This window comes from Typopeltis vanoorti, chromosome 3 (genome assembly GCF_054136105.1).
Source record: "Typopeltis vanoorti isolate ZY-2024b chromosome 3, IOZ_Tvanoo_1.0, whole genome shotgun sequence".
In the NCBI taxonomy this organism is placed as follows: domain Eukaryota; kingdom Metazoa; phylum Arthropoda; class Arachnida; order Uropygi; family Thelyphonidae; genus Typopeltis; species Typopeltis vanoorti.
Window position 1 is genome coordinate 71045793 of NC_143551.1, and position 24161 is coordinate 71069953.

At 37.2% G+C, this 24161-nt stretch overlaps 1 protein-coding gene across 4 annotated transcripts in view; it reads right to left on the reverse strand.

Annotated features, from left to right (window-relative positions):
* Positions 1-24161, reverse strand: part of LOC150108248 (protein turtle-like) — a 1021857-nt gene that overhangs the window by 645647 nt on the left and 352049 nt on the right. For all 4 annotated transcript variants that reach the window (XR_016548124.1, XM_090390663.1, XM_090390666.1 and 1 more), the window contains exons 7-8: positions 7655-7770; positions 2617-2770 (exon numbers count right to left, since the gene is read on the reverse strand). Coding sequence is in view for 3 of the 4 variants with exons in the window: in XM_090390663.1 (XP_090246789.1) it covers positions 2617-2770; positions 7655-7770 (270 nt within the window). In the remaining variant the exon portion in view is untranslated. The remainder of the gene's footprint in view (positions 1-2616; positions 2771-7654; positions 7771-24161) is intronic.

Genomic DNA, 24161 nt, shown 5'->3' on the forward strand with positions numbered 1-24161 from the left:
AGAATATTATCATGGATAAGAGGATGGCTGACTGACAGATATCAAAAAGTAGCATACAGGGGATGTGAGTCTGCAAGATTTAAGGTAACCAGTTTACCACAAGGATCAATGCTTGGTCCACTGTTATTCAATCTGTACATTAATGATATTGGTAAGGATTTGACAAGCGACATTCAGCTATTTGCTGATGATGATGATGCAAAGATAGGTAGGATAATCAGGAATGCCCATAATTCCAGCCTATTCAAATCATTCTGCTGATTTTCAGAATGATTTGAGCAAGCTGGAATTATGGGCATGCGAAAATGGGTGTTAGTTCAATGTCAGTAAATGTAAAGTCATTCACTTTGGCATGATTAGATATCCAATGTCGTATAATATAGGTGGGATTATGCTAGAAGAACCTGATGAGGCTGGGGATCTTGGAGTGTTAGTAGATAGGAAGTTGAAGTTCATGGGCCATGTTGCAAAGATTGCAAATACAACTCAAAAAATAATTGCAATGCTGAAATGAATATTCACATGTAAAGATAAGGATGTTATTTTGCCTCTTTACAAGAGCTTGATAAGACCTCACTTGGACCATTGTGCACAGGTCTGGTCTCTTGGTTTCCGTTGTGATTCTGATATATTGGAGAGAGAGAGAGTACAAAGGAGAATGTTAAAAAATATCAGGATTGTGGAATACTGATTATGAAGACAAATTGAGAATTTGTAGACTGCAGAGGCACTAGAAAAAACACGAAAAACAGGGGTGATATGATTGAGACTTATAAACTTCCTTCTAAGAGGACCATACAGGATTTCAATTGATGGAATTTTTCAATTTATGGAGGGTGGCGAAAGGACAAGAGGGCATCCTTGGAAGCTGAGAATGAAGGCAGCTAAGAAGAGGGTGAGGGCTAAATTTTTCTCTCAGAGGATGGTGCGTGATTGTAACATATTACCATTGTATGTTGTTAGTGAAAGCAATGTTAAAATTCGAGAACAAGTATGATAGCTGGTGTGTGTAGTATGTGGCCTCCCTTGATGAGTCTCTGACTCCCTATAGGTCTCTCTTAATAATCATAATAGTAAAATAATAAAAATCTGCAAGAAACATTCTGCCTCATCCCCTCTTATTTTTGATAACGTTCCAGTTTCGTTTCATGATCAGCTTCCTCTTTTTGAGCAGTTTATCCTGGCACAAACATATTACTTACATAGCCTCCTTAGTCTCTAAAAAGCTTGGTGTTCTTTTTCGTTCTAAACATGACTTCTTTTCCTCTCAACTCCTGACACTTTATAAGTCTCAGATCCACCAAATACTGGAGCTTTGTTCCCACTTTGAGCTGTGATACCCAAGACCTCCCTACGAATTCTTGATGATATTTAGAAGAAGGCAATCTGTTTAATTGCTGACCCTTTTCTCACAGACTCCGTCCCTTCAGTCACTTTACCACAGGCACCCTCTTTCAGCACTGTGCCTTTTCTATAGGCACTTTCATGGCCATTGCTCCTATGAATTGGCTGCTACCATTCCTCCACTTTCTTCTAACCATGTAAGAACTAGAGAAGCCACATGCCAACACCCATCCCATACATTGTCCTTTTTTTCTAATTTTTTTCCCTTAATCACTTGCCCACACATGGCACTATAGTGTTATAGATCTTGTGACCTTCATCATAAAAAAAAATCTTTTATTTATTTTTTATTTTATTTTGTGTGTGGGAGAGGAACTATCACAATGCCGTTCCTTGCAGAATGTTCTTCACATTAAAAACGGGATATAAAAATAATAAATCAGAAAAAGCAAACATAACACAAAGGAGAGAAGCTAGACCTGTATGCTTTCTGGTTGAAACAATCTTAAAGAGGAGTTACATAATAATGTATCATTGACATTTCAAATTTGACAAGTATTTAATACTAGACATATAATTTAGCTTTCTACTTTCCCATTAACATTTTATTAAAAATTATTTGGAGATCAACTTAAAAATACAGTGTCAAAAATGTTCATTCTTTTAACCCCTATTAAAACTTTTTATTATTATTATTATCATTACGGGCAACTCCAAGGAGTCAGTCAATAGACTCATCGAGGGAGGCCCTAACATCATGTCAAGAACAATTATTCAACCTTCACACAGTATCTATCATACTTTGTCTTGAACTCACTTACAGTCATGGCACCCACAACAGACTCTGGCAGCTTATTCCACTCATTCACCACTCTCCAAGTAAAAAACCTAACCCTTGCTAACCACACTCTTGCCCAGCTTCCATGTATGGCCCTTAGTTCTCCCACCACCAGTCCTATTCTCAAAAATATCTTCTGAATTAATCTTATAGAAACCCTTCAGTAATTTGAATGTCTCAATCATATCACCCCTTTTCCGCCTATCAACCAATTTCTGCAACCCACAAATCTTCAACCTGTTCTGATAAGGTTCATTCCATAGACCTGCTATCATCTTGGTCACTCGTCTCTGGCACTGATGAAATTTTATCATTTTATCAGTGCCTTTTGGCACTGATAAAATGACGAGCAATTTTTGATAGAAAAACAATTAATTTATTCAATTCAATTAATTTAACAGCTCTTTTATAAGTTACAAAACTAAGTTACTTACGCTCTACCAGAAGAAGGGTGCTAGTAACTAATGTAGCAATTTCATTTTCTAAAACACATTCATATTGCCCATGATCTTCTTTTTTTAATCCTCGTATTGTTAAATTACCTCCGCGTATCAGTGTTCTGTCTCTTGGCAACTTTGTTCCATCTGCCTAGAGGAAAGAGAAATACAAATATGTCAGATATTCAAAATCATACATCATCATCATCATCATCATTATTATTATTACTATGTAACACCTCCAAGGAGTCTAAAGACCCATCACAGAAGGACACTCTGCAGAATTCCATTCCCCTTTTCTACTCGACATCATCCTCCAATCTACATACAATGCTATTATCTATGAACTATACCACAATCCATCATCTACACACAATACCATCTACTGCCACTAATATTATTTTTATCTGCATGTGCATGTAGACCAATTTGCCAGTGTGCAGGATGAAAAACCCAAATTTCTGGGAGAAAAAAATCCTTTCACCTGCATATGAGCTGAATTAACTCAGTTGTGTAGCCTCTCCCATGTTCCACATGGCAAGAAGAATGCCATGTGGAACATGGGAGAGGCTACACAACAAATGTTTTTATAAATCTTTTCCATGTCTTTATTATCTTAATTCTAATAAAATATCTCTTTTTCTTGTATACTCTTTTTTCTACAGCAGTTCTTTGAATTTACAACTATATATAAACAAATTTACTTGTTTATATATAATTATTTTGAACAAGTAAAATTATTTACAAGTACATAATTTTACTTGTTCAAAAAATTCTTATCTCTAATCATCATTTTATCTATCTTATTTTGTCCTTTGAACCTACCACCATTATTTTAGTTTTTTCTGCATTTATCTTAGGTCCAAGAATCAGATAAAACATCATCCATCCTAGATAATATCTGTTTTAAATCCTGTTCATTCTCTTACAACTTTCTTTACTTCTGCAATTGTTTCATTTTCCTGTATTTGTAACTTTATTTTCTGGATGGTATGCAATTTCTTAATTAGTCTTCTATCTCTCCAGCTGATTCCAATTTTCTTCATTATTTGAAAAGTTTGTCCCATTGTACATTATCGAATTCCTTTTCCAAATCAATGAAACAGACTTTAATGAAATGTAACGTAATCAACGAAACAGACTGTAATAAAATGTAATGTAATCAATGAAACAGACTGTTGCCAATTAAAATGAAATTAAAAATTCCATGAGATATTTCATCTCCTACAGTTTTCCAGTTTTTATTTAAATCATCCTACATGATTTCCACATCATCTTTATTGACTATTGCTTTAACTAATTTTGTATTTCAGCAAAGAGCTGAATAGTCTACCTTAAATCAAAGCATTAATATTCAAATTAAACAGTAATAACCATAGCATACAGCCATGAGGCACTCCACCAATCATCCTCATTCTCCTGTATTCCACTACATCATATATTATTCTCTGTCTGTCTCTCAGTCTCCTGCCATCCATACCACCAGCTTCATATCCATTACCACCTGCTCCACTTATGTAACAGTTTGGCCATGCACTTTGTTAAGATGTGCTGCACACAAGAGACTATCATCTTCCTACCCACCATTCTTAAATGCTACCTTTAATCAAATTATCCAGTACCTTAACCATCATTCCTGAGTAACTGGTCTGTAATTTGCTATATCTGTGTTGGGCCTCATTTATATAATGGAACTATCTTATCCTCTGTCCATTTCTTCAGCCAGAATTGAGAATTAGTAAACAGCCTGGTCAGAGAAAGTACTAGTTCTCTTGCACATTCTTATAACGTAACTATCAACAATGCATCCAATTCCACTGACATATTTGCATTGATATTTGTCAGCATGTTTAACACCTCCAGTTTGGCAGACTCAATTTTCACATCATTCTCTCTCACATCAGTAATTGCAATTCTCCTCTTGCAAAGTGGAAACTTAGTAACTCAACTATTTTTTCCGCTCGTATAACTTTCCTAATCAACACTGATAAAAGTTAACCTTTCATAATCATTCTTCTTTTTTATTCACCATATGGCAAAAACTTCTAGGATTTTCTTTTGTCTGCTTGGCTATTTTTTCCCAGAATCTAATTTAGCCCTCCTTACCATGCTGGTCACACTTCTCTATGCTTTGTATTGCTTGTGGGATGCTGATCACTTTATATATATGAGGGGAGAATGAAGTCTGGAAAGTTCTGATAAACACCTAGAACAAAATTATATTAAAGCAACTGATATAACCACAAGAAAGAACATACTAGTAGCAAAGTAATGAAGATAACTTATGTTCTTATATTCTTACTGGCACCTATGGCACACCCCCCCCCCCCCGTGTTCCAGACTGGTAGGTCGGTTCTCCTTGAATTCCGATGACTTGAATTTTGAAGACTCGACACTCAGGGTAGCCCCTGAGTGTCGAGTCTTCAAAAGGAGAGGCTCCGCCCCTTGGCGGCCAACCCCTCGAGTTCCAGACTGGTAGGTCGGTTCTCCTTGAATTCTGATGACTTGAATTTTGAAGACTCAAAAGGGGTTCCACCCCCCTTGTGCCTAGGGTAGTCCCTGAGTGTCGAGTCTTCAAAAGGGGGATCTTTCCCCCCCAAGTTTCAGACTGGCGCAGGCTGGTTCTTCTTGAATTCTGATGACTCGAATTTTGAAAACTCGAAAGGGGATTCTGCCCCCCTCCCCCCTACGGCACCCAACTCCCTGTGTTCCAGACTGGTAGGTCGGGTCTCCATGAATTCTGATGACTGGAATTTCGAAGACTCGACAGTCAGGGTAGCCCCTGAGTTTCGAAACGTTTCACAAAACGTAACATACAAACACGACATAAAAAGGCTTATCATTTTATATATATAGGGTAGATTTCCTCGTGGTTATATCAGTTTCTTTAATATCATTTTTGTTCTAGGTGTTTATCAGAACTTTTCAGACCCATCCCCACTTTGTATATTCCATCTATAATGTTTTCTTTTTTTTTTTTAATTAATTCAATTTAGTTATTTTTCATTTTTTTTTTGCAGTTCCAGTTTTATTTTGCTCTTCACCAATTAATTCCCACTTGGTTTATCCTCCTAACCCTGTATATCTGTTTAATTCTGCTATCCTGAAACAATTGCAGACCATTTCTCATATGCTACTCATTTTTTTTAATCTCTTACACCATGCTACTATTCCAAGCTTCATCCTAAATATGTCATAATCACTGACTTCGAAGCTCCATGTATACTTCTTCTTGACTGAGAATTCCACACGTTTAGCAAACCACCACAACAAGATCACATGGTCATGAATACATCTTCTGATGTTATTGCAGGTCTAGTATCTCTGGCCATATGCTGTTTTAGGTGATTATCCCTTAGTAAACTGTATGAATTTAATTTTCATCTTACCATCTACCCTTATCTACCCTTTCCTCTTTTCAAGCTATGCCTCTATAGTTGATGTCATCCCCATAACAATTGCCCAGCCTGCATTCATTGTGCTAGTTTCTCACTCTTTCATACTTTCCTATTCACTGTCTCTTTCATTCTCCTCCCTGCTATGCTGCCAAATGTTTCTCGAGTTCACTTGAGCTAATATTTTTCTTGTGAAGGACTCGGTGTCAGAGTTAAATATCTTCAAGAAAATATTTAACGCAAACAAACAAAAAACAACAAAAAACTCAAATGTTTCCCAACAGCCGTTATTTGAATAAATTGAAAAATACTGGATTGATAGTTAAATCACATGTATCATCAGGAAATCATGTGCAGTCTGTACATTATTGAATAAACTCTTTGTGTGATTGCTGGCATAGGAGAGGTCATGAGCGTTACATATAATAATTAATGACTTCCAGATGTCATGAAGTACAAGTCCTTAATTTAGTGTGCCATGTGAGTAAATGATCTCACATGTTGGAAGACTCCTTGAACAATCTGACAAAATTATTCTCTTCAAAATAAGGCATGGAGGAAGCATGCCAATACTTGTTCTTGTGGAAAGGTATATGTAGGGCATATCGGGATAAGTTTCAAAATTTGTAAAAAAAAAAATAGGTAAGCAATGTTGAAAACAAGAGAAGAAAAAAAATTGGACTCTTCACTTGCACAGTGAAGAGTCCAATTTTTACCCTCTACATTCCCTGGCCTGTAGCAGGGAATACCCAACCAAATATCTCATTTTATCAACCTCCACCTCATACAATACTCCTTCAAATCCACTGCTACATTTTTTCTTCTTGTGTGGATACGATTCCCCTGCAATTATCAGCTGCACTTCTCTGCCCTTCTTACTCTCTCTCTCTCTCTATCCTCAGGAAAGCATCATGTCTTTCCATTTCTATTTCCATCAAGATATCCTTCTCATCCAATCATGTTTCACTTGTTCCAACTATTTTCAGGCAAATAAATTCAATTCAACCAATTTTATCTCCCTTATTTCTGATACTTCTGGAATTCATAAGCATAGTAATTCATGTCTTGATCTATAACCAGTCCTAACCATGATGCCCCCTCACCTGTGACGACTTCTTCGCACTTTATCCTGTCTGCTCATCCTTGCCCTTTGTCCTGCTTGTTCATCCAGATTCAGCTACTTCCCATGTATTCCACCCTGCTTCATTCCTATGCCAACCATTCCCATAGTTGGAGTAAGTTTGTAGCCAGATAAGATTTTCCAAATTGACACTGTTGAGAAGGTGTTGATGATATAAATGCTAATACAGGGTAGCCCATAATTAATGGAAAATACCATAAAAGGGCCCAGTCTCTGTAAAGCAACTGCATAAGTCTTTTAACATCACCAGATTCTTTTATATTAGTTATGAAAAACCACATCAAGTAAATGCCTCCCATTATTTTTGACTTCACAAAGATGGGCCCTTTCTATAGAATGTTCCATGACATGTGGGCCTCCCTGTACAAGTCATATGGAAAAACATTTTCTTTTTAGGTTAATTTTATAGAACAAGAAAGTTAAAAGAAGAAGGTAGTAGCACAACATTGTGGAAACAACTCTGCAGAAATTACAAATTTGAATATGTTCATAATCATACCCGTCTCCAAGTTATTGATGGTTTTGGCTGTCCAAGTCCTTCGCAAGGCAATTTTACCTCACTATCTACAGGCTTCTGGTACATTTCTTTAGGTTTTACAGTATACATTGGAGGTTCTATAACCAAAAGAAAAATTGTTTATGATTAAAAACTTCATAAATAAATTAAACATTAAAAAAAAAAATTAACAAATTCAACCTCTAGATAAATGACACTGTAAATGAATTTTTTGGGAAATATTCCATTGTTTGCTGATGATGCAAACTAGAAAGTGTTATCTGAATTAAGGCTGGGTGTGTTTTAAGAGGATTTTAAATCAACTAACTTGGTTGGAAAATAAATGAAAATATCAGTTCAATGCTAGAAGTAATGTTCTGTGCTTTGGATGTATTAGGATATACTATATTTGGAGGGGAGATGGACTGTGTTAGAAGAAGAAGTAGAGAAACCAAAGGAAGGATAGAAGGCAAGTGAGGAAGCACTGAAGCACACTGCAAAAGTGACAACAAAAACCCAGAGTATGAATGTTGCTTTCTTAAAGACTTTGATGTATCTGCAGTTAAAATACTATTCATAGACATAATTGCCTAGTGAACATTTTATGGTTTCCTGATCTATGGATGTTGTTTCATCCAGTAACTTGTTGAGTTTCTTGAGCTGTCTTTTTTTAGGATCATAATCTAGGTGGGATTATGTATTGCGATCTCGAAGCAGTAGATTCATTTTTCGATCATATGACTTGGTATCTAGGATAACAGTGGTATTCCCTTTGTCAGTTTTGGTGATAACTATGTTTTTTATTTTGTTTTAAGGAGTTCAGGGTTTTTAATTCTCATGGTGGAATACTCAGGTCTAAAGGTTTGGCATCATAGATTATTTTGGCTATTTTGAAACGTAGTCTATTGGCTTCAATATTAGACAGATGGCTGGTGTTCCTTTCAATATTATGTATGAAATCTAGATAAGGCAAACGTTTTGGCAAAATGGCAACACAAAAAATATTTAGCCACTTGACTACACATCAACCCAGGCAAGAAGAAACCCATAGGACTCCTATATTTTATATCAAAGGCATCTCCGAATGTCTGTCAAAAATTATGAAGAAATATAAACTTGCTGCTACCTATAAACCAATCAACCAAATCCAAAATATGCTACCTTCTCCAAACGACAAGCTCTCTATGATGCTACTTGGTATATATAAAGATCCATGTTCTTGTCAGCTGTCGTACTATGGACAAACAGGAAGGTCTATAAGTAAATGCATCTCTGAACATCAAGACCACATCCATCTGATCAAACCACACAAATCTGGCCTTACTCAACATGGAGTTGAGAACCCTAACCATAGGATCCAATGGAAAACACCAAGCTGCTACATAGATCCTTATATAAACACGAGCATTTATATAAAGAAAGTACTGAAGCCTTACGTCACAGACCCAATCTTAAACGTAATGATTGTCTCACTATCCTAAAGGTGTAGGAAATTATTATCCTCAACTGTATAAAATAAATTTATCATATATATTTTATAGGTATTATTTCTGAGAAAATTCCCATGTTACTCTAAAATAAACTATTATTTTTATGGCTAATATAGCCTACTTTCGTTTAGGAGTGCCCCTTTTTCTACAATGTCATTGGCTTTTTTACTCGAATCTTAGGGCATTACTGATGTGTTATAAAACTAATATATGAAGAATAATAAAGGAGGAAAATTCAGTCATATCTTTTTTGGATGTCATTGGCTGTCTCCTTATCCTAGCAATATGCATACATCTGCTGTTAAGCTGTTAAAGGAAGGGGGTTTGGAAAAGTGGGGGTAAAGTAAGGTGGGGAAATTATTTTAAAAAGTCTGGGTTTTTTATATGTATAATAATATTATTATTATTAAGGGTGGGTATAGAGTGTTTGGGGGGGGGATAAGAGAATGATCTGAAAATAGAAACTATTTTTTGGAGAAGAGGAAGGATTGATAGGAAAAGGTCAGGGATTGGAGTAATGGGATGAGAGCTGTTTCGGCAGTGCATCATCTTCAGAACTCATGGGGAAAGTGGAGGCTATGTCATGTCGGCCTGGTGTTTCTGTCTTTGGTGTGCTTGTGTTACCTCCTATTGGTTGGATTTGTGACCTAATTTTCACATTATGGAGCCTACAACTCTCGGAGATTATATAGGGTCAGTGAACATTTTATGGCTATCGTTTCTGATATTCTAAGCATTGTTTTGTTATATTGTATGTCTAATATTATGGCATTGTATGTTTTTGTTCAAGAGCATGAACTGCTATTTCTGTTTTTCCTGTACTTTGTATTCTGCTTTTCTTTTTGTTGTTGCGTTTTTTATTGTTTAAGTGTTCTGGAATAGGGATGTTACAGTCACGTAAGTGTTCTTGTAGTCTTGCCCATAAAGACCTGATTGTAGAACCTGTGTAGGTGACATCACAGTCTTTTTGGCAAGGAAATTTGTAAACTACATTGTGGTGTTCTAATATTTCTTTGTGTGTGTGAGATTATGTAGGTTTTAGAAGTGTTGCCAATTTTTGGTTTGTGGTGAACACCAGCTTATAGTCAGTGTGTTTGAAAATGCATTTGCAGGCTTTGTATATGTTCTGGATATATGGCAGTTTGATAATTTTTTGTGTTGGGAAGTTTGTTTTGGTTGTTGGGTTGTACCAAACAGCCATACATCCAGTATGTGTGGCAGTTTGGTACATACATCCTAGTATTGGTTGTAATAACTGTACTGATGATGTCTTAAGATACTTTAGATGAAATATCTACACATTATTAAAATTTAATTACTGTGGTATATGTGTGAATTTTTAGTTATGAATACTCCACAGGTTTCACTATATAATAAAGGAATATTAATGAATTTAGGATAAGGTATAGGCAAAATACTGCAGCATTCAGTGGAGATACCCATGATGAGCCTTTGGACTTCAAGGATGTATGCTGTAATAATGACTTCGCCGTGTAAACTGAATAAATGGAACTCTGCTTTCCACCAAAGACAGCTTATTGGAGGGCCTAGTTAGTTTGACACAGAACCATGTTTAGTCTCCAGAGCAGATTCTCAGACTATTTATCTCTTAATACAACCAATATACTTAATGTGCTATAGGTCTGCAATTTTAATGGCGAAATTGTTGGTTGGAGAGTACCTGCTCTCCAACCAACATGCTGCAGGTTTAAATCGTGTCATGTCATGGGCATGGATGTTTGTGATTGTCTTTAGATTGGAGATGAATATCATTGTCCAGTGTGAGACTACTGCCCTGCTTATTAGAGGCCTGAAGTAGCTTGAAAAGTTCCATGTATGGTCTCTAGAGCAGGGTTATAGAAAAAATAAACGAAAAATACAAAAATACAAAGTTGGTAAAAATAAGAAAACATATTCCTAGCCTGCCCACGGTACAAAATGCACTATAGGTTTACAAATAACCTTTCATGGGGAAGGGGAGCTACAGAAAAAATTAAATAAATAAAATATCTATTTCTTTTTTTTTTGGTCATAATTTTCTGCTTTGTAGTTCAGCATGTAACCTTTTCTGAATGGAACATTCATAAACTTAGTCACTTCCCAAGTGAGTACCGCATGATCACTGTCACCAACTGGAGGCAGAGTAGTTGCGTTTTTAACTGAAATGCCCTCTGACACTATAATCAAATCTAACACTCTTTGACCTCGAGTTCCTTCTGTCACATGCTGCTTGAGGAAATTGTCCTCCAACAGCTCAATAAATGCATTTTCATTCTTCTCATGAGATTCTACTGCTACCCAATCAATATTTGGATAATTAAAGTCTCCCACGATGATTACTCTTTTTGCACTCACCTTTTCTATTTGGTGTGGCATTTCTTCATCACCAGCTACCAATCCACCAGGTCTGTAACAATACCCCACTATGCAATTTGTCTTGCTAGATTCCACCTCACACCAGTTGGCTTCAAACTCACTGCCACATGAAACACTGTTAGAAGTATTACTACATTCATAGGTCTCAACACAAACTGAATTTAAGTCATCCAATATCATTAGCAGCACGCCCCCTCCTCTTATCCAGTCTATCCTTCCTAAAAATACTGTACCCATGGCACTCGATACCAGTTAGTAGGTCTGATTCTGATTCAGGTCTTAGTAATTCCTACAATCTGAGGTCGCAACATATTGACTAAGGCAACAAACTCTACCCCCTTTGTTTCTGATACTCCTAGCATTCGTGTACAGATATAATAATCTACCTGCATGTTCTTTTGTATACTCTTGTTTGCAGTCTGCCTGACACAGCTGGACAACTTGCAGATCTCTATTCTTCTCTAATGCCTTACACGTGTAGACATCTTTGCACACATATGATGGGTCCAAACCCGATAAACACAGACCCGAAATCGTTCTCACCTCGTCAACATTTCCAAAAGAAAGCCCGTTCCCATCATTAACACAGTTATATACCATTGTCACGCTTACACTCACATTCACACCATTCCTCCCTTTATAATTTAGTTTCCCTGGCTCTCTGTGTTAGGTCTCATACCAGCTATTAGTTTTTCCAGACTCCTGATACCAAACACAATCAGGTGTAGGCCATCCCTCTTATACAAATTCAATCTTCCCTCAAACTCACTCCACACATCCAAAAACTCACATCCATTCCTTCTACATAGCCTACACATCAAATCATTTGCCATCATAGCCCTTCTTTTTAATTCATTTTTATCATAGCAAGGTAAAATACTAATGATTTTCACTTTCTCACTCTTCACTCTCGCCTCTTCCAACAACCCTTTCATGTCCTCTCTCATACTGAACTTATCGCCAGTTAAATCATTCGTACCTGCTACAACTACGATTTCGTTTACTTTTCTTTTCTGTTTTTGAATTACTTACATTATATTTTTAATTTTCCAGGAAAATTCGACGTTATAACTCTCTCGTCTATAGCATGTTTTATTATAGAGTCACCATACCAAATAACTTCTTTCTTTTTACTAACAATGTCCCTTACCCGATTTTCGTTATTTCCTGACTTACCTGTTTCCTTGCTTTGTTGTTTCTTATTTTCATATATTGCAATGTCATTGCAATATGAAATAATGATATTGCAATGTCAAATGTTATATTGATATTGGCTGATGAGAGAACAGAGGTTAAAGAAATGGAGGTGCTTAGAATATTGCAATGCAAACATGGCTATGGGATTAGATAGCATATCAGCCAATATATTATGAGAATGTGCAAGGGAATTATCAGCTTATTATTATTAAGTTAAATTAATAATATAAATATAATAAAATAAATATAAATATAAGTAAAATATAATAAAATTATATTATTATTAACTTAAATTAAACAGATGATGTTTAATTTAAACCTCAGTAATGCCAATGGAGTGGAAAAAGCACAAAATAGTCCTAATGATGGGACGATTTTTGTGCTTATTCAGGTCCAAGACAGAAGTAGCAAATGATGGCCATGCAGTACAATACTCAGGAGTGATGGTCAAAGTATTGGAGAAATTGATGAAAGACAGAATTCAAGACTGGGTGGATAGGAATATGATACTCTATAAGGGACAACATGGTTCTCTGAAGGTAATTTGCTTACTTTTTATAATAATGTGAGAATGGAGTTAGAGAGGAGAAATGGGTAATAAGTTTTTTTTTATTTTGATTTGATTCTTATGATGCAAAGACATCAAAGATCATACTCTGCCAGGACACAGGTCACAGCAGTACATATGGTAAATGGTTAGTAGAACAATCAGAAATATCCATGCCCTTGACAGGATTTGAACACGTAGCCTCATGGCTAGAGAGCAGATATGCTAAGTGATACTGCTATATTTTGCAAAGGCATTCGACAAGATTCCACATAGAACTGTTGCATAAATTGGAGCAAATGGGGATGAATATAAATCTGGTGATTTGGATTAGAGGATGGCTGATGGACAAATATCAAAGAATGGTAATCTGTATAATCTGTATTGATCTGTATATCAAGGTAAATGGTTAGTAGAACAATCAGAAATATCCATGCCCTTGACAGGATTTGCACCCGTAGCCTCATGGCTAGAGAGCAGATATGCTAAGTGATACTGCTAGATTTTGCAAAGGCATTCAACAAGATTATTATTATTATTATTATTATTATTATTATTAAACAAGACCTCTTGGAGTCAAAGACTCATCTAGGAGGTCCTTTTATCTCACACACATCTCATCATACCGGGTCTTAAACACATTCAAACTCCTTGCAGACACCACACTCTCAGGCAAGGCATTCCAATCATTCACAACTCTGCACGAAAAAAACCTGCCTCTCACTCCCCTACTCACACCCTCTTTATACAGTTTCCAGGGATGACCTCTGGTTCTCCCCTGATCTCCCACTATTCTCTGTAGAACTTCTCCACCATTGATCCTATAACAACCCCTTACCAACTTGTAGGTCTCTATCATATCTCCCCTCTTCCTTCTCTCCACTAGACTCTGCAAATTACATCTTTTCAATCTTTCCTCATACTCGACATTCCAGAGGTCAGAAACTACCTTAGTCAGTCGCCTTTGGACCCTTTCCAACATCTCTTCATCCTTCTGAAAACCAGGTGACCAAATCTGGGCACAATAGTCCATGTGTGGCCTAATCAAAGCCTTATACAATGGAACAAGAATCTCCCTACTTCTACACGTCAGTGTCCTCCTCATCATTCCCAAAAGTCTTTGTGTTGTCTTCACAATTTTGGCGATGTGCCCCTAAATTTTAGATCCTTATCCACTATCACTCCCAGATCTTTTATTTCCTCTACTTCCAACAATATATTCTCACCAAGCATAAATTCTGCATCCCATCTTTGTTTTCCAAATTTTAAAACCTTACATTTTGCAACATTGAACTCACATCCCCATTTGCTTGCCCAATCACTCAATTTATTCAAGTCTTCTTGCAAGGCCACAACATCTTCACTACTCTTTATGGTTCGTCCCAACTTTGCATCATCTGCAAACAACTGAATATCTCCATCCAAATCTTCGCCAATATCAATAATATACAAGTTAAATAGTAATGGCCCTAAAACAGATCCCTGAGGCACTCCACTAGTGACGTTCCTTTTCCTGGATATTGCACCCCCATACACAACTTGTTGATACCTATCAGATAGCCAGTCTCCAATCCAATGCACTAATATAATATCCAACCCCATCTGCTCTAGTTTCACTGTCAACTTATCATGAGGTACTCTATCAAAAGCTTTTGCAAAATCCAAGTATATTACTGTGTATCCTTCTCCTCTGTCCAAGGAAGCAGTCACTTTATTGTAATAAGTAAGTAGATTACTAAAACACGACCTCCCTTTAGCAAATCCATGCTGTCCATCAAAGATTATACCATTGTTGTCAACCCAACTCTGGATCCTAGTTCTCACAAGCTTCTCCAACAACTTAACCACAACACCTGACACACAGATAGGCCTATAGTTTGATGCTTGAGTTCGATCACCTCCTTTATGAAGTGGCACAATCTTGCCCTCCTTCCACTCTTTAGGGACTTGACCAAGTGCAAGACTCGTATTAAAAAAATATGTCAAGGCAGGTGTCAACTCTCTGGCACATTCCTTCAGAATACGCGGTGATATATTATCAAGTCCCACAGCCTTATTTACATCTAGTTTACTCAACTCCCCAAACACCTCTTGCTCACTTACAGTCAGTCTCTCCTCCCCATCATCAACTGCTCTTAATCTCTCCATGAAGTCACATTCACAAGATTGAAAGATCTTTATGAACTGCTCATTAAGTATCTCCACCACACATTCTGCAACAGCTGTCTTTATACCATTTCCTCCAATCAATGTCATCCTTCCATAATCATTCTTTCTTTTGCTGGCTACATATCGAAAGAACTCCCTAGGATTCTTTTTAGCTTCATTAGCTAACTGCTGTTCATACCTCTCTTTAGCTACTCTCACCAACCAAGTCACTCTCCTTGCCTGGTCTTTGTAGAACTCATGAAATTGGTTACTTCCACTTCTCTTTTGCTGCCTCCACAATGCCCTTTTTCTCTGTATTGCATGCTTAATCTCTTTATTCATCCATCTCACACCTAACTTATTTAACCTTCTCACCCGTGGTATACATTTAGACATTGCATCCACTAAATGTTTTTTGAAAATCCCCCAAGCTGCATTGATCTCTTTTCCAGCTAACTCCTCATTCCATGCTACACCTGCAAGCTGTCTCCTGAGCTCTTCATAATCACCCCCCTTGTAGTTCCACATATACCCTTTTTTCACAAGGGTCCTTGCACTGCTGGCAACCACCCAAGTAATCACCTCATGGTCACTTTCACCAATTGGTGGATGATTTGATACCTCATTGATAATTACATCCTCCGATGAGATGACCAAATCCAAGACCGTTAATCCTCTTGTGCCCTCTGTTACATACTGTCTGAGGTAGTTATCCCTCAAAAACTCAAGAAACTCATTTTCTTTACTTACAGTTGCTATCTCTTCATTCCAGTCTATATTGCCATAATTAAAATCACCCATAATGATCACCCTTTTCTTATTTGCTTGGCTTATTTGACTATACATTTCACTATCACCACCGTCCACATTACCAGGTCTATAACAACATCCCACCAAGTACTTGATTCTATTCACCTCTATCTCACACCATACTGCCTCAAAACCACTGGCCCCATTTCCCTCTTGCATCTCTACCTTGTATGGACATAACTCTTTCTCTATCATCAATAGCACTCCCCCTCCCTTTTTACCCCTTCTATCCTCACGAAACACATCATACCTTTCCATCTCTATTCCTGTCAGGATGTCATCCTCATCTAACCATGTCTCACTTATTCCGACAATCTCTGGGTGCACAGACGCAATTAGTGCAACCATTTCATCCTCATACTCAACATTCTACAGATTCCACATAGAACTGTTGCATAAATTGGAGCAAATGGGGATGGATATAAATCTGGTGATTTGGATTAGAGGGTGGCTGATGGACAAATATGAAAGAATGGTTTATGGAAGAGAATAAGTTCAGGAGGAGACGAGTGACCTATCATGTACCACATGGTTCAATACTTGGTCCTCTGTTGTTTAATCTGTATATCAATGAAATAGGAAGTGATCTGACAGGAAATATTTAGCTGTTTGCTGATGATACTAAATTGAGAAAAGCAATGGCAAATGAAGGTGAGGAAGAGATCCTGCAGGATGACTCAGACTAGCAGTATGGGCAAATGGCTGCAGTTTAATGTGGCAGGGGATGATTGTGGGTTGGAAGTTTAGAGGGCATATTGCGAAGGTAGCCAAAAACAGCATATCAATGATGCAAATCTGGACTACTCTGTGCAAATCCTGGCATCCAGATTCAAAAGGAATGAAGAAGTCATTGGGGAGGATCCAGAGGCAAGTCAGAGGTCTATGGAAGATTGCCGAGAGATTGTGGCAGGTCTATGGAATGCTCTCTATGAGAATAGACTGACAGTCTGTGGGGTTCAAAAACTAGCTGATAGGTGAAAAAGAGAAGACATGACAGAAGCATATGAGTTATTACATGGATTTTATAGGACTGACACTGAAGACCTTTTTTCAGTACATGACAGAAAGGGAGAGAACAAGGAATCACTCATGGAAATTCAGGAAGAGAGAGGTTAGCAAGGGAATGGTGAATGGGTGAAATGCGTTGCCAGAGGTGATTATGAGTGTTTTTTTTATTATTATTATTATTATTCAGGCCTCCATGGAGTCATAAGACTCATTGTGGGAGGTCCTTCCTAAGAAACACAAAATCTATCAAGACTCATCGAGGGGAGGTCCCCCCCCCCCCAAGAAACACAAAGTCTATCATACCACTCCTTAAACTCATTGACCCTTCTCGCTCTCACCACTCCATCAGGCAATGCATTCCATTGTTCAACCAACCTCCATGCATAGAAACCACTCCTCACCCTCTTGCTCACAGTTTCCTTTCGTAACTTCCAGGGATGGCCTCTTGTCATCAGTCCCCTTCCGCTGTTCAACCAAGCGAAAGAACTCCCCAGTGTCAACCCTGTAACCACCTCTCAACAGTTTAAAAGTCTCAATCATATCACCTCTCCTTCTTCTATCCACCAAACTCTGCAGTCCACATTCCCTCAGCCGATCCTCATAACTATCATTGTATAGTCCTGAAACCACCTTTGTTATCTGCCTTTGTACCCGTTCCACAGTTAATTTATCCCCTTCAAATCCTGGGGACCAAATCTGAGAACAATAGTCCAAGTGTGGTCTGATCAGGGTCTTATACAACGGAATGATAACTGTTTTATCTCTGCAGGTCAGCGTCCTTCTCATTATTGCAGCAATCCTCTGTGTTACCTTCACCACCTTTGCAATATGTCCCCCTAAATTTCAGGTTTCTATCAATCATCAACCTCAGATCACTTGTCTCCTCTACTTCCTCCAGTATAACTCCTCCCATAGAGTATGCAGTGTCCCATCGATGTTTCCCAAACCTCAAGACCTTACATTTTCCTGCATTAAACCGAAACTCCCATTCATTTGCCCATCTATCTAGCTCATTCAAATCCTCTAGCAGGGCTACCGCATCTGCACTATTACTAATAATCCTTCCCAGCTTCGCATCATCTGCAAACAACTGAATATCTCCTTGCAATCCACTGACAATGTCATTGATATAAGGGTTAAACAATATAGGTCCCAGTACTGAGCCCTGTGGGACCTCCACTTGTAACCCTCTGCTTCCTTGAAACTGCCCCACGATACACAGCTCTCTAATACCTATTGGATAGCCAATCCTGAATCCAGTTGACCAATCTGACATCCAGACCCATGTGCAGCAACTTAAATATCAGCTTATCATGTGGCACCCTGTCAAATGCCTTTGCTAAGTCTAAGAAAATGGCAGTATATGCCTTTCCCTCATCTAATGCTCTTGTAACTTGATCATAAAAGGCTAGCATATTACTAAAACAAGAGAGCCCCTTCACAAATCCATGTTGACTCTCAGAGATAACATTACTCTCATCTGCCCAATGCTGTATAAGGTCCTTCACTACTTTCTCCAAGATCTTACTAACTATTGATGACACACAAACTGGCTTAGACACTTCCAGTCTGCTACAGCCTTATGCAATGACACTATCTTACCTTCCTTCCATTCCATTGCCACCTTTCCTGCAGCCAGACTTTCATTGAAAAGCAAGGTCAAAGGCTCTGTCAGTTCCCTAGCACATTCTCTCAAAACTTGTGGTGAAATACCATCCAGTCCAAAAGCTTTATTGACATCCAAAGTACTCAGTATTTGAAACACACTCTCCTCCTGTACCTCTAAACCTTGAACCTGCCCTATCTCTCTAGCATTAAAACTGACTCCTCCAGGATGAAATACTCTAATAAAGTGTTCATTGAACAATTCCACTATGTCCTCTGCATCAGTCACTCTATTCCCATTTTTATCCCACAATATCATTCTTCCACAGTCATTTCTCCTCCTACAGGCCACATATCTAAAAAATTCCCTAGGATTTTCTTTGGATCCTAGGGCCAATCTCCTCTCATATTCCAGTTTCGTCTTCCTTACCATACTAGTCACTCTTCTGGCCTGTGTCTTATACTCTTCATGCATCTTCTCTTCACCTGTCTCCTTATATCTCTTCCATAGCCTCTTTTTCGCATGCAATTCCTGTTTAATATTGTTTGTCATCCACTTTACTCCAAATTGTGTCCTCTTGTTCACTTGTGGTATACAACTTAACATTGCTGCTAATAAATATTCTTTCATAATTTTCCGCGCACTAATGATATCCCGGCCTTCCAATTCCTCCCTCCATGAAACTTCCCCAAGTTGATGTCTTAGACTATTATAATCACCTGCCTTATAATTCCACATACGTTCCCGTCTCTTTAATACTCCTGCATGTCTATTCATTTTCCAAGTCAAAACCATATGGTCACTCTCTCCAACTGGTGGGAGAGATGTCATCTCAGTTATTATCAACTCTTCTGATGCTATAACCAAATTCATCAGTGAATGAGCTTAAGGAGAGCTATGATAGGTATTGTGTAAATAATGGATCATCCATGATGAGTCTTCTAACTATGGAGATACCTACATAATAATAATAAGTTATGGAGGGAATATAAATAAAAAGTGATCAGCAAGCCCATGAGCAGTACAAAGCACAGGCAAGAAGGATGACCTGTATGGTGAGGAAGACCAAGCTAATTATGAGAGAATACTAGCAGATGAGGCAAAAAGAAATCCCAAAGAGTTTTTTTGCCAAGTTGCAAGTAAAAGGAAGAATAACTCTTGATGGATGACTTTACAAAGTGCTGATGGTAGGAAGGTAACAGAAGCAAATGAAGTAGTTGCGTTACTAAGTGATCATTTTGCAAGTGTGCACAATCTGAGTGGAGATATTCCAGTACCAAATGTGACATTCAATGACAGAACAGAGGTAAGGTGAACTGAGGTGCTTACAATATTGCTGAACCTTTGCAAATATGGATAATTGATTAGATGGCATATTAGCACGTGTAATATGAAAATGTGCAAAGAATATGCAGCTACTATACCCAAGCCATTTAATTTAATTGCTCCCTTGACACCTTCCATGAACCTCTCAGTTCTTGGAAGGTGGCAAGGGAGCAGAAAGAGGTAAAATAGTGCCACTGCATAAATGAGACGCCAAGAAAGAGTTGCAAATTACAGGCCAATCAGTATCTCAGGAGTGGGGTTAAGGTATTAAAGAAATTGATAAAAAACAAAATTCCTGACTGTTTTTATTTATTTATTTTTATATCTGATCTACACACAAAAGGCCACCAGACCTATAGCACATTAGTGCCATGGGTGAAGAGGAATACAATACTTTATAGGAGGCAGCATGGTTTTATGAAGGTCAAGTCTTGCCTTAGTGATATGTTTACTTTTTATAATAGACTGACAACTGGGTTGGATAATGGAAATGACTATTTAACATGACTAAATTTTTCAGGAAACGACGATGTATACTAAAACTTTAAAAAAAAAAAACTTTAATCAATAGCTTCCAATAAACAAATTTGGGTGCATGAGACCACCTCAAATTTGGGAAGCTTGTATCCTTAAAACATTAGCCCAACAGCCAAGACAACCCAATTTAGCCAGCTAGGGGGACACCTTTAGGACTCTAGGACCAATGCCAGTTGCCTTCTTCAGCCTCATTTGCTCGTTGTTAGTGCCTGCATGCATGTATCATAGTTTTATGTTGCCAGAAGATGGCAGTGTAACATTGCCAAAATATTGAAAGGTACTGATTAAAGTTTTTTAATTAATATTTTAGTATACGTTTTCATTTCCTGAAAAATTCAAAGTCATGTGTAACCAATGTATAAGTTTATCTACAGAAATTACTATTTAGTGATAATGCTGGACTATACAAAAAAAATCTGACAGGATACCACAAGGTATAGTGTTGCATAAAATGGAGATGGAATGAAACTGGTGATCTGTATGAGAGGGTAGGCAGATATTAAAGAATGATCTATGGAGGAATTAAATCAAGGAGAAGGCAGGTGACTAGTGGTGTACTACTACTAATACTAGTGTCTACTATGTCTACTGCTGTTTAATTTGCTCATCAGTGATATACAGGAAATGATTTAAGGGGAAATATTTAGTTGTTTGTCAATGATGCAAATCTAGGAAGATTCATAGTCAAGGAAAAGGATGTTGAGATCCTGCAGAATGACATAAATTGACTGGCTGTATGGGCAAAGAATAATGGCTGTTTCTTTAAAATGGTCTAGTGTAATGGTCATGTACTATAGTTATGGAAATGAACTGTAGGAAATTGATGAGGTGAGGGATTATAAGAAACCCTTAATAAGGCTGCATCTGGATTCTATGGTAATGAAAAAGTGGTGGATTGACCAAGACTGTGGCAGGTATATGGAATACTCCCATAAGAATAAATTGAAGGCTTCAAAAAACTAGCTGGTAGCAGAATAAAAGGGGATATGATAGAAGCATATACGTTATTATAAGACTGATACCAAAGATTTTTTTCAGGACATGAAAGAAGGAAGAGAATGAAGTTATCCCTAGAAATTGTGTAAGAGTGTAGTTAATAAGGGTATTATGACTAGATTTTTTGCTTGGAGAGCAGTGAATTGGTGAAAAGGTTTGCAAGAGGTGGTTTTGGGTGCATCAGCAGTGAATGAGTTCAAAGAGAAGTGTGATAGGTATTGTGTGAATAATGGCTAGAGTGGGTCTCCCACAATGAGTGTTCGACTCCATAGAGATGCCTGAGAAATAATTACATTAAAATTATCTTCTACATTTTGGCTTTTACATTGCAATCATCTTCAGGAATGTGTTTATACATATGTAAACACACACTACTTTAAAATCAACTAACACCATAATGTTGTAAGCTACATTATGTCTAATAGGACTAATTAACTTACATAGCCTTACCTCCTGTGGTGAAAAAATTAACAACAATCGTAAATTAATTACATCAATTCATAAGTTCTCTGTTTTTGACATTCTATGGTCAATCCTTCAATTAGCCTCTTGAAATTAGCATTTATATCAATGTAATAATTCATAGCTTAGAGTCAGGTTTATCCTTTCCTGAAGTCTAGTTAACTGAATTTGGCCTATAACATGTTTGAAGTGAAAGTAGAAAATCTGTACTGAATTACTGAAGAATGAAAAAACTCTTAGGCTCTCTTGATTTTTCAACTGTTGTATACCTGTCAAAATTCAGGTATCCACTAGATCAGTGTTTCCCAAACTGTGGTCTGCGGACTCCCCCCCCCAGCAGTCCATGAGTAATTCAAAGAGGTCTACAGGATAGTTCATTTTCATTAAACTTTATCTTATCATGTTGCTCACACCTGTTGTTCACACCTGGTCTAATTGATATGTTCATATTCTTCTGAATATCTCCATTTATAACTGTATTACCTTGTCATAAATTACACATTTAGTGTTGTAAAATTGTAATTTATTACTTCATCTTTATGATATGTAAAATATAAAAAATTTCCATTTTGGATTTTATGAGGGCCGCAGTGAATTAACATTTGCTATGGGGGAGGGGTCCGCGACATCAAAAAGATTGGGAAACACTGCACTAGATGATCATTATTTTAGTTTGTAGAGTTGGATGAGCCTGGAAATAGTGTTATTGTAGTCCAGTATTCTAGGAAAACTAAGGATCTGTGTGTTATTGTCAAGGTTGGATGTTATCATCATCAACTTCCTGACATGTATCCTCAAGGGATGTACAGGATATGATAGTAGTACATGGACAAAAATATATATATATATATATAAAATGATGGTACAACATGACAGAAGATTGGATATATATTGATGAAATCTTAGACATCTTTTTGTTCAGACCTGGTTGTTGTATGAAGGTCTGAAATGATTTTTTAAATCTTTTTTCATACTATTTTCTTGCTAGATGTAAGTCATGCTTGTTTACAACAACCGGCTAAACACCAACACACAAAATCAGTTTTAGTTAAAAAGAACTATAGCTACTCAACAAGGGGACTAAATTTGTAGTTTAATTCAAACATTTGAGAAATTAGATATGATTTCAATAATGGTGGACACCATAATTCACTTTGAAAATATGTTATTACCGAGCCTACCACCAATTAAGGATTACATTTTGAACAGAATATTACAAGATTTTGTGGCATGCAGTGCTTGCAGCATGTTTGCATCTTGGCAGTTAGGAATATGGCAGGTAAAAGCCTGTCCAAAGATTATTGGAGTCAATGAAACATGGTTGACAGAAGATGATATATTGACAGAAGTAGAAATAGCAGGATATGACATATTTTGGCATGATAGGAAAGTCTAAAGTGGTGGAGTATTACTTATAAGTAATGAGTTGTGTCCTCTCAGAGTGAAGGATTCAGAGGGAAATAGCAATGGTTTAGAGAGCATATAGTGTGAGGTGAAGGTGGACAGAACAGGATATTTAGTGGAATGTTCCTATATGACATGGAACACAGAGATGTGAAGAGCAGGAGCTGTTTAGGCAGTTTGGCAAGTGCAAAATGAGTGATCATTATGAATGATATATCTACACCAGTATAAATTGGGAAGAAGAAACAGCATGTAGTTGTAGTAGTAAGGGAATCAAATTTCATAAATTCTTGAGGCACAAATGTCTTAGAGAATGTCTAGTACAGGGATGCACAAACTTGTTAAGGCCGAGGGCCGCATAGTTCCACTGTTACTTATGGGAGGGCTGCCAAAAAAAAACTTGAAAGTTATCTATATTGTTTATTTTATTTATACCTATCATAATTGTTACAAAAAAGGTAATAAAAAGTGAATTTAATTTGATGTGTGACACTGCATTGATTTGACAATTGTTTTGATATTTGGTTTGAGTTTTGTAGTAGCCAACTGCAAAATTGATTCTAAATTTTCATCAGTCAAGTGGTTCCTATTTTTTTATTTGTT